At 37.6% G+C, this 12076-nt stretch overlaps 1 protein-coding gene across 1 annotated transcript in view; it reads left to right on the top strand.

Moving 5' to 3' along the window:
- ZPLD1 (zona pellucida like domain containing 1) overlaps positions 1-12076 on the top strand; it is a gene marked incomplete at its 3' end in the record, with an annotated part of 63862 nt that overhangs the window by 18138 nt on the left and 33648 nt on the right. Inside the window, exon 2 of the mRNA XM_084871789.1 lies at positions 2081-2194. Within this exon, the coding sequence (XP_084727915.1) occupies positions 2089-2194 (106 nt within the window). The 5' untranslated portion in view covers positions 2081-2088. The remainder of the gene's footprint in view (positions 1-2080; positions 2195-12076) is intronic.

Here is a 12076-nt window from a genome sequence, read left to right as displayed (position 1 = left end):
AATACACCTGTTAAACATATTACATTCACTACATAAGAATTTGTTTATTCATTTTCAGTTGAACAGATAATATTAAAGAGTACATAATTCAAAAATCGAAAGAAAGCAACTGATGATAAATGGCAACCAAAAAAAAAAAGAAAGAAAAAAACAACTGAATTTATTTATTAACAGATATTTAGATAATTTGTGCAGTAAACTCTGTTATCAGAAAGACCTGAAGTTGAATTCCAGTTTTTCTATTTGTTTTCCATGTCCTTTAAACTTCCTAAGATGATTTTTTCTTTCACTGTACCTGTACCATACAATTATGATAAGGAATATGAATGAGACACTGTAGGTAAATGGTAAATGCCCTCTATGTGTACAGTGTGTACTCAGTAAATGTTATTTTTCTCTTATGAAAGAATATAAAAGCTAGAAAGCATTCAGAATAATAAAATAACTCATTGTTGAAACCGCTTGACTCTGTGAGTTCCTAGGAATGGGAGACATCTCCAGAGTGAAGACAACAGTGTGGGCATAGAGTCTCAAGGGCATCTATCATGAGAAGGGAGGGGCAGGGCTGAGATAGGTGTGTGTGAGGTGGAAGATACCATTCAGAAACAAGCTGCTCTTTTTTGCTAGTAGTCTTCCAAAGTCTCCAAACAAGCAGGGATGACTTCATCTATCTCCAGGGTCTCCAGGAACTAGACAATGAAGGTGTAGGTGTAGCCAAGAGAGCCCACATCTGGACCAGCAATTGTGTGAGCCTTTTGTTTAGGGACTGTCCTGGGGGAGCAGAACTAATCAGGCCTGTGGTTATTCTCCCAAAAGCCATTAGGTTTGTGCCTGACTATTATGTTATAATGCTGAAGAAAGGAAGCTCTTGTTGAGTTACTATTTGTTCAGACTATTTTTGAGCATAAACTCATGCCTTCCTTTCCCACATCCTCACCAAAGTGAGGTCGCTCACCATGAACTTGTTATATTAAAATGATTATTCAAAAACAAGATGTATTTTCTTCCTTTTGCTAAAGACTTGAGTAATTATCCAAGGGCAGATCTTTAAGGACATCTAAAACATCATTTTCTCCCCAAAACCTCAAGCTTTTAAAGTGCACTAAATTATTTGAACCAACCATTTACAATTTTATTTTATTTTTGCTTTTTATGCATAAACCAAAACCACCAACCTAAAAGATTATTATTATTTTATTTTTTTTAGTGAAAAGACTATACTCTATGAATAAGTTGGGCACTCCTGGAACAACTTTATCAAGCCAATAAAAAGAAACTTTATCAGGCCAATTGAGGAGAAAACAATAATTAAATACCAGACTAACTGGTGCTTAAGTATTAAAGTCAATTTATGTTTGTTTATTGACAACTTAAAAATATCATCTTCCATTACTTTTTAGTAAGAATCCAAGGTTTTCGTGTGTCTAGTAATCCTTATTACCCACCAGTGAACAGCCAGCCATTGGAGGATCCATGGTGTAGTTCCACACACAGTGCCTTTCTGTTTTCCTTTTTGCTGTGTTTCCTGACAAAATGACGTACAAACCAATGATTTGGAGTAGTCTGAAATTTCTTTGTTGAGGGGAAATTTTTCCTGACATTATTTGGTCATTGAGAGTATTACAATTCTCTGAGGATCGAGTAGTAAGTATTAAATTCCTCTGCCTTTATGTATATGGGTATTTTCAAGTGCAGAGTTTTCTCCAAATTGGTCAGTTTGCCTGACGATGGTGTTCTAATCTGCCAAATACTTAGTTTGAGTTCTTCCTATTTATGTTAAAGATTTTCCTTTTACAAACTTGATAACTTACACCTGACTAGTCGCTCTTCTATGAAAAAAGCCTGGCTTTGTCACCTTTTGCAAAATGAAGCCAACGAATGAAAATAATTTTGACTTACTGTAACCAAAATCTCTGCCTTGTTGCTAAGAATTATTTCTGAGAGTCTTTGGGCTTTTTATGACGTTTCCTTGCAGGAATATAGACTGCTTGCCTATCCAACAGTGAGTTAGATCAGCCTCAGTATTTCCAGCAAGTAAGAGTGAAGGCTAGTGATAACATCATAAGTAATTCTTTTCTAGGTTTTGCAATGGAACAGATATGGTTGCTGTTGCTTCTAACAATAAGAGTACTTCCGGGGTCTGCTCAGTTCAATGGCTACAACTGTGATGCCAACCTCCACAGTAGATTTCCTGGTAAGTCTAAGCCTAATCTTTTCTCTAATTATGTCTGAAAGAGTGATTATGTTTGGAAAGTAAATCATTTAAATACATATGAAAAATGGTGTGGGGATCCCTCTATATTAAGTGGATATTAACAAATGGCAAATGACAAAAGACATTTTTCTAGAGTTGTAAATTATATCCACATTAACATACAAAGTGTTCATCGTAGTTAATATCATTATAATGGCTGCTCACAGATGTAAAAAAATATTGGCTAGTGGGTGATAAAATTGGGAAAGGCTAATTTTATTCCAAATTTTCTTAATTTATGCCTTTTTTCCCTCATAAGTTAATTCAGATTCTCCAAACTGCTCATATATGCTAATAGACTTATTAGAAATAACACTTAAGAAATGATTGTGAAATATTATGCAATACTCAAAAAATACTATTTCAATAAAATGTTGGTCACCACTAAAATACACGGCCAGCTTCAGAGAGCATTTCACAGCAACCCATCAATTTGGTGACAGATAGGAGATTTTGACCATATTGATAAACATGTGTCTCATCTTCCTCAAATCTGCACTCAATGAGATGTAAATCTAACAATTCATTTAAATATTTGTCATTTCATATGAGATAAAATTATAGAACCACAGTTCAACATTTTCAAAATAAAAGTTAGATAATCTGAAACTACTTTTTCAGTCTGCCATCCAAATTGAAAAACTTCTACCACGTTTCACATTCTTCATACCTGTCATTACTCCTGGGTCCAGAGCAGGATAGAGCAACCACACACAGTGGTGTCTCGCATAACGAACGCCTCGCACAGCGAACTTTGGACAGGTTTTTCATGAAACCATCGGCCAAAAAGCAGAAAATGGATGAAGATGTGCAAGATTCCGTAGACTCTACTTAGTCTGTCTTAAAATTAAAAAAATGTGTGTTTTTTTTTTTTTTAAATTATGTTTTTAGATGTATCTAAATAAAAATATGTCATCTTAGCATATTTTTTTTATGTCATCTTAGCATATTTTATGCTACAGAACGAATTATTTTTTTTAACATGTATTGTTATGGGAAAACGCGTTTCACATAACGAACTTTTCGCATAACAAGCTTGCTCCTGGAACGAATTAAGTTCGTTGTGTGAGGCACCACTGCACTTGCATAGAGCAATCAGTAGCTTGTTACATAGTTGATGTGAGATTTTTAGTTTATCTGCAGAGAGGCAATCTGGCTTGCTCCAGAGTAAAGACCAAAGAGTGTGGGAATGTCTTCATGAGCTCAGACCTAGGAAGCAGATGTTTGGCAGGTTATCTAAAACATGGAGGTCAGGAAAGACAATGTCTAAAGGTAAGTATGCAAAAGAAGGTTTGTTAATGGTTTTGAATACCAGAAATGATGTTTTGCATTGGTTTGTTTGTGTTTTATTTTATTTTTTATTATGGAAAATTTCAAATCTATACAAAAGCAGAGATTAATAAAAAGAGCACTTATGTTGATTATCAGCTCCATCAATTATCAACATTTGCAAATTTTGTTTTATCTTCCTTATCAATCCCATCTCTGGAATATTTAAAATAAATTCAAAACAAAGAAGAATTTTAAAAAATCATTATACTTCATGTGCACATCTAATAAATGTAATGAGTCCTTAATATTATCTAATACTAAGGCATTTTGTTTTTAAAATATCCACATTTTTTAATATGTGTCTTAAATCTAAAATAATTTATAACCATTCCTCCCTGTCCTTCACTTTTATAAAATTCTATCTATCTCTTTAAGTAATTTGGTCATTTGTTTTGTAGGACTCTGACACTCTAGATCTGGTTGACTGCCATTCTGACATGTCATTTAATATGCTCCTCCTTTCCTGTATATCCTATAAACTAATTAGAGCTAGAAATTTGAGTAACATCAGGTTCATTTTTTTTTTTTACAAGAATACTTGATATGTTATTTATTTAATAAAAGTATTTGTTTTTATTTTATAGGCAGAGAAGTTATTTAGTCTTTTTAAACATATCTTCTGAAGCGTTTGCAAATGTTACATTTTGTTGTAAAAAGCAGACATTAGGAAAAGTAGAGACACACTTCAGAAGGGACTCAAGGCCAAGAGAAATATCACAAAGGTAGTGACAATGGAAGCATAGATACTGTGTGGTGGACTCCCACAGCACTTAGGACTGATTCCATTTGGGACATGAGAGAAGACTAGAGGATGTTTTGAACATGGATAACTGAATGTTGATACTGTTACCTGACAGCAAAAGTATAGGGCATATTTTAGAAAGAAATTTTGGGTTTGGAAAACATGAACTTCTGGAGCTTTAAGAACTGAGAGTAACAGCGCCTATCCAGTAGTAGGAAATATGACGCTGGGTCTAAGGAGTGAGGTTGACACTGGAAACAGCTATGTGAGAGCTGAATCGCTGTGCAGCAAGTGAGCAAGAAATGGGGAAACAGGAAAACTAAAGTTATGAAAATAGACTACCGTATTTTCCGGTGTATAAGACGACCCCTTAATTTTTTACAGTTAAAGCATAGGTTTAGGCCTATATTCGCTGTATAAGACTACCCCCCACTTCCGAGGCAACACCAGTTCTTTTTTTAATAGACCGCCTCTCTGATTCTGGCCAATCTGAGCAGGCTTTTTACTAGAACACAGTGTACACATTCTGTACCCAAAGCTACACTGTGTTCTAGTAAAAAGCCTGCTCAGATTGGCCAGAATCAGAGAGGCGGTCTATTAAAAAAAGAACTGGTGTTGCCTTGGAAGTGGGGGGTAGTCTTATACAGCGAATATAGGCCTAAACCTATGTTTTAACTGTAAAATTAGGGGGTCGTCTAATACGCCGGAAAATACGGTACTAGCTAGATAACTTTGGTGGTGAAAGAAAGGAAGAAGTTACCTAACTCAACTATTTAAATGAGAAGAAAGAATTTTAGGATTAGAGGACTAGAAACAACTGAATATACATGAGTAATGCGAAAGTACTCCAGAGATTTGAAATAATTGAGATAACAAGGAAATAAAATGTGGATAAGACTTAAGGTACAGGTGAAAGGGTTAACCTTGAAAAGTGGTAGCTGATTCTTTGATTTAGAAGCAAAGGAGAAATAAGACACAGGCAGAGGAGTTGAGAGATGCTAATTGTCTCTATCTCTGCAGTGAGGTGGGAGGCAGGGGCTCTGAGAGTGAGGGGCCAGGGCCTGGGCCAGGCCTGAGAGGGATGGTCAGTGTTTTCTCACTTTGTGATGAATGAAAAGGAAAGCTCAAATGTAAAAAGATTGCTTAGCAGAGAGGATCTAGCTGCTGTTGTAGTTATATATTTGTAAAGGTAAGTAAAATATATAAATGAGCCAGTTAGTGATTAGATTAAGCAATAAAAGGAAGAATTTTTCATATGGTGAATTTTAAAAATTATTTTAAAATATCTCTTTACAATGGTGCCCACAGACCACTTGCATCAAAATCACCTGGGCTACTACTTCATCCAAAATATGTAGTGGCAGAACCTCTGAGTATGGTGCTTGGAATCTGTATTTTAAATCCTGCAGATGAGCCAAATGCACATTTATGGTTAAGAACAAGTGCCAGAGTATATTCTATTATTCTCTCAAGTCCAATCTTCCATCTAAAAACTCAGTCATGTGTTATGGAAACAATTAAAAACAAAAATCTCTCAATCCGGAAATCCTCTCCACAAAGGCGGTAGAGATAAAAACACTTTTATCATTGAATAAACATTAAGCTGGAATATGGTGCTCATCATAGGCAATCCACCAAGAGGTTGCAAAAACAGAAATAAATCTCATTCTTTTATTAGTGTATAGCCAAACAGATGCAACCCATTACGGATATGTTTTCAAGATAAACAACAATAAGACCTGAAGTAGGAGGACTTGACACCACCATTTGTCACATATGGTTTATCCTAAAATTACTTGATAATTCTCTTAGTGTAATGGCTTTATCCAGAGGAAAAATAAAATCCGAATATCTTTATGAAAGGAGGTACTTTTGCCATCTTGAAGCAAGGATCCCACTGAAGTTAGCTTCTCACCCTCCCACTGGGTGCTTTCTTTTTTGATATTTACATTTTCAAGAGATACTTCCCAGGTCTTCAAAAAGACATTTCTAGGTCATGGAACTGACAAAGACCTGTCTAATTTTCCCACAGGATTTACATACATTTCAAGGAGAGGAGAAAGTACTTACAATTATGTTTTCTGATGTAAATGATCTAAAAAAGGGAGAAGTCCTTTCCTTTTCTTTTTTCCTTTTTTTTCAACAAGGATAACTAAGCCTTTTATTTTTAATTTCCGTTTGTCTTTGTAAATCTTAACATTTTTAGTACTGTCTGGCTTAAACAACAACCTATACACACATACACACAACATTTGAAATCCAGACAAATCAGGAATTCAGGAGAGGCTTTAAGTTTATATGGGTACCAGAGGCCCAGTGCACAAAATTCATGCATGGGTAAGGGTCCTAGGCCTGGCCAGTAATCAGGACAAATCCGTGGGGTGACCTGTAGGGTGATCAGGGGGTCCCAGCTGGCACCCACCCTGGTTGGCCTGGTGCTGCCCACTTGCCAGTACCAACCCCAGCCCTTGCCAGTCACCTCCCTTGGCTGACTGGGGCCTGGGTGCTGCGGGTAGCTCCTGTGTTGAGCATCTGACCCCTGGTAATCAGTGAATATCATAGTAACTGGTTGTTCCACTGGTTGTTCTGCTGTTTGGTCAATATGCATATTAGACTTTTATTATATAGGATTACTTTCAAGTAAGTCTATTTTTGTAGGTCATTTGCAAAAGATCAGAGTGAGCTAATAAAGCCTAGAGGTTAATTGCTAACTCTCCTCTTGACTCACTTTACCATATCAAGATCACTCTTGATGTCATTAGGAGCTTCAGAAGCAGTTCAGCTACTGAGCAGTGGGCTAGAATGAGAATGAGTCTGGTATAGGAGAGGGGCTATCTAAATGCAAAGTAATGTTAATAATGAGAGCAATCATTTCACCCTATCTGACCTTTGTGTTTCATGGCATTAGAACTATTTTCTTTAATTTCCATGGCATTTATCCTTGAGCCAAGGGAAATACCATGGTCTAATTCATTTCCAATTTAAAGGGATAATATTTAATTTTAAGATGGTTAACTATTGGCTTTCCAAATTAATAGCAGGGAATAGAGATATGCCCAACTAACATTATAGTGCTCTTTCCAGTAAAAAACACAAACCACAGTTGACTTTGAGGGTATCAAGGAATTATTTGACCAGAGTGAAATACATAGATAATTGCATTTGACCTCTGTTACTGATGGGTACCTTCTGGAACTAGACCCTTTTGAGGACAAGTTGATAAGGGTTAACCTAAACTTGCAGATTTCTAAAGAAGTCTTTAATAATAAAGGTACAACCAAGGAGAGATTAGGTTTATGGTACCATAACCTTTGAGGCCTGACACTGTTTTATGGTGACTAACCAGTTATGGGAAACTGAATGTATACCAGTGTCACATAACTTATCATTAATAAGGAAGAAAATAATAGCTTCCACATATTGAATGCTAGGGAAATTACATAATTCTCTCTTATATTTCTTAAAACAAGCATGCAACACAATTTTTTGAAAATTTTTATGAGTTTTTTTTTTAGGCAAACTAATAACATATGTCAGGGAGCAAGATCTCAACGTTTTAGAAAATAATAGTATTGCATTTTCTTTCATGCATTTGAAATTGAGGGAATGTCAGGAAAATAAATCCATTTATTTCAAGAGCAGAAGGGAAAGGGAGAGAAAGATAAAAACATCAAGGATGAGAAATAATCATTTATTGGCTACTTTTTGAATGCCACCTGTTGGGGATCAAGCTCACCACCTGGGAATGTGCCCTGACCTGGAATTGAACTGTGATCTCCTGGTTCATAGGTCGATGCTTAACTACTGAGTCATGATGGCTGGGTGCAAACAACTTTTTAAATTGAAGAATAGAATGCTGCCAAGTTAGCAATTGATGAATAAAATAAATTTATAAAATAAAAAATTGACTTTTTTAATCAAACAATGATGCCTAAAAGTGAATTTTAAATAGTTGAAACAATGATGTATATAAACAAAAATAATCCAATTAAAGATGGGCTCCAAACCTGAAAAGATATGTGAAAATTGTTGAACCTCACTATCATCAGGGAAATGCAAATCAAAACTACAATGAGACATCATTTTATAGTTGTTTGTATGGCTATCATTAAAAAGACAAGAGATTATAAATGCTGATAAGGATGTAAAGAAAATTGGTATAGCTGCTATGGAAAACAGTATAAAGGGTGTTTTTATTTAATTTAAAATAGAACTACTATATTATGTAGTAATTCTACTTCTGGGTGTATATTTGAAAGAAACAAAATCACTATGTAAAAGAGATATTTGCACCCTCATGTTTATTGAAGCATTATTTAAAATAACCAAGACATGGAAAAACCTAAGTGTGTATCAACAGATGAATGGATAAATTAGTTTTGATATCTATCTATCTATTATATTTCTATATCACCTATATTTATATCTATATTTATATCTATATTTATATCTATATCTATATCTATATCAATATCTATCTATCTATATCTATATCTATCTATTCATATATACAATGGAATACGATCCTATCTAATGAAAGAGAAACATGCTAATAGGCCGTACCTCCACTATACCAAAAAGCCACACACCTAGCCAATCAGGAGTGAGTATGCAAATTAACCCTACCAAGATGGTGGTGGCAACAGAGCTGGAGCAAGCAGAAGACTTAGGTTTCCCCTGGTGATGCCCTGCCCTGGCCTGCCCTGGCCTGCCCTGGCCTTTGCTCAGGGCTACAAAGTCTCAATTATAGAAGATACATAAATACCAGATACCTGCTTCCAGCCTATGCTTGGGTCACTGGGCGGTGTGGCCAGCCTGTAAACCAACACAGGCCCCTTGCCCAGGCTGCTCCATGCCCCAATGGAACCCCCACCCTGATCCCGGATACCCTTTAGGGCAAACCAACAAGCCACCACCTGTGCACCAGGCCTCTATCCTATCTAATGAAAAGGTAATATGCAAATTGACTGTTACTCTAACATACAAGATGGCTGCCCCCATATAGTCAAAGATGGCTGCCCCCATGTGGACACAAGCTGGCTGCCACAAGATGACCAGCAGGGGAGAGCAGTTGGGAAGAACCAGGCCTACAAAAAAGGGAAGTTGTTAGAAATCAGGCCAGCAAGGGAGGGCAATTATACCCACACTTGCTTCCCCAAATCCTACAGGGACCAGGCCTGCAAGGAAGGGCAGTTGGGGGCAATCAAGCCTGTAGAGAAGGGCAGTTGGGAGGAACCAAGGCCTGCAGAGGAAAGCAGTTGGGGGAGACAAGGCATGCAGGGGAAAGGAGTTGGGGGGTGACTAGGCCAGCAAGGGAGGGCAGTTAGGGATTATAAGGTCAACAGGGGAGGGCAGTTGGGGAGGACAAGGCCTTCAGGGGAGGGCAGTTGGGGGCAATTGGGCTGGCATGGGAGCACTTAGGCATCAATTAGGCTGGCAGGGGAGTGGTTGGGAGTGATCAAGCTGGCAGGCAGAAGCAGTTAGGAGCAATCAGGAAGGCAGGGAAGTGAGCAGTTGGGAGCCAGCAGTCCTGGATTGTGAGAGGGATGTCCAGTAGATCAGGCCTAAACGGGCACTTAGAGATCCCTCTAGGGGTCCCAGATTGGCAAGGATGCAGGCTGGGCTGAGGAACACATCCCTGATGCATCAATTTCATGCACAGGACCTCTAGTTCATTTATTAAAAAAAGAAGAAAATCCTGACAATTGTTACAACATAGATGAACCCTAAGGGCATTGTGCTAAGTGAAATAAGTCAGACAGAGAAAAACAAATAGACAAATACTATATGATCTCACTTACGTGTGGAATCTTAAAAAATCACATAAAAAGAGATTACAATGAGAAGCGGTAATGAGAGGTGGGAGTAGATGGTGAGAGAATTGGATGAAGGGTGAATAAAAAGTACAAACTCCCAGTTACACAATAAATAAGTTCTGGGATGTAATGTACAATATAGTAATGATAGCTAAGTAAAATCTAAAAGTTCCCATCACAAGGAAACAAACATTTAAATGAATAATAGTGTTCCACAGGAAATAAAAGAGAGAATCACCTATTTAATCAATATAATGCATGGGGAATGAATTATAAGCAAAATGAACTGTCTGGTTTTGTGTTAGGCTTTGCTTAACCTTTGCAATGTTCTGTATCCCAAAATAAAGTAGGAGTAAATCTATACTAATAAAAGCCTAGGTGGTCCTCATGCATGACTTCATCATAAGATGGCCACCAAAAAATGGCCACTACAAAGATAGCTGCCACAACGATGGCCACTACAAGATGGCTGCCACAAGATGGCCACATGTACCTGGGGGTCCCATGCTCTGCGTGGCATGGAGGAGGCTGGTCCTGGTGGAGGAGGCAGTCACAGCAGAGAAAGGCAGTTGGGGGCCACCAGGCCAGCAGGAAGGGCAGTTGGGGTCCATCGAACAGCAGGGGAGGGAAGTTAGGGAGTCAATCAGGCTGGCAGGCAAAAGCAGTTAGGGGAAATCAGGCAGGCATACAAGTGAGTGGTTAGGAGCTAGCAGTTCCAAATTGTGAGAGGGATGTCTGGCTGCCAGTTTAGGCCTGGTCCCAGTGGGCCTAACCCAGCAGTCGGACAGCCCCCAAGGAGTCCCAGATTGGAGAGGGTACAGGCCAGGTTGAGGGACCCTCCCATGCATGAATTTCATGTACTGGGCCTCTAGTAATGTAATAATTACCCTAGAGAATATGTTCTTGACCTCTGTGCAGATAAGAAAGACCAGTTCCCCTGCCTTCTTCCTCTGTAGTGGTGTTTTGCTCTCTTAAGTTGTGAAGAGTTTGCCTACTTCCACTATGCACCTGTGACTGAAATTATTGCACCCAATGAGGCAGAAGAACTGATCCAGGCAGCAGTTGCTGATCACATCCTGATTAATCTACAGTGATAAAGTGCAGTGGAGAGAAGAGTAATTAGTCAGCAAGTTCAGTGGTTGAATAATTCAGCACCTACCTTTTTTTTTTTTTTTTTTTTTTTTTTTTTACTTTAATAACAAAGTTCTTTATTGAATGAATTTTTCACTTCCTCTGCTTGTAGAAGCAAAACCCATATGCTTTTTTTTTTTCTTCCTGAAAAAGATGCCAAGCTCCTCTGATTTGGGGATGCAAGTGTGGGTATACATGTGCAAAGTTTGCCACAGTGTTCCTACAGCACTGAAACAACAGCTTGCATTTGCTAACAAGAAACAGATGTGAAAAACTGAGATGGCAAGAAACCTGTTCAATATAGAGAGGAAACCTGAGTTCCTAATCCACTTTAAATTCTTCATCAGCTGCTGGCATTTCATGTAAATGAAATATCAATACCCCTTCAGGACTTCTTGCTCTTCTAGCAACAAAACCTCAATTGTTTAAAAACTTAAGAGGAATAGTAACTTTTAAAAAATGAGTTAAAGCAGCATATATAGCATATATACCATGTATCCCCTAAGCAGTTCTGTTTATGTAATGACAAATATTGCTGTTCTTCTCTTACAGGGATAGAAACAGAAATGGCATATCAATTACTCTTTAATCTGCTTAAATGGTATACATTAGTTTTGGAATATCTATCAGGAAGTAAACTGTTTCCAGGTGATGTTTCTATGGCAATACAACATGATTCACTCCAGCATACAGAAAAGGCTTCTCTTATTAGCTTGGAGAGATTTTGGCTCATACGGTCAATTTTAAACCAGTGCTTCTATGAACCATGGATACAGGTGCAATGATATTTATGCGAATACC

Source organism: Pipistrellus hanaki, assembly GCF_964339955.1.
Source record: "Pipistrellus hanaki genome assembly, chromosome: 2".
NCBI lineage: Eukaryota > Metazoa > Chordata > Mammalia > Chiroptera > Vespertilionidae > Pipistrellus > Pipistrellus hanaki.
Note: the sequence above shows the minus strand (reverse complement) of the source record. Positions and strands in the feature narration are given on the sequence as shown.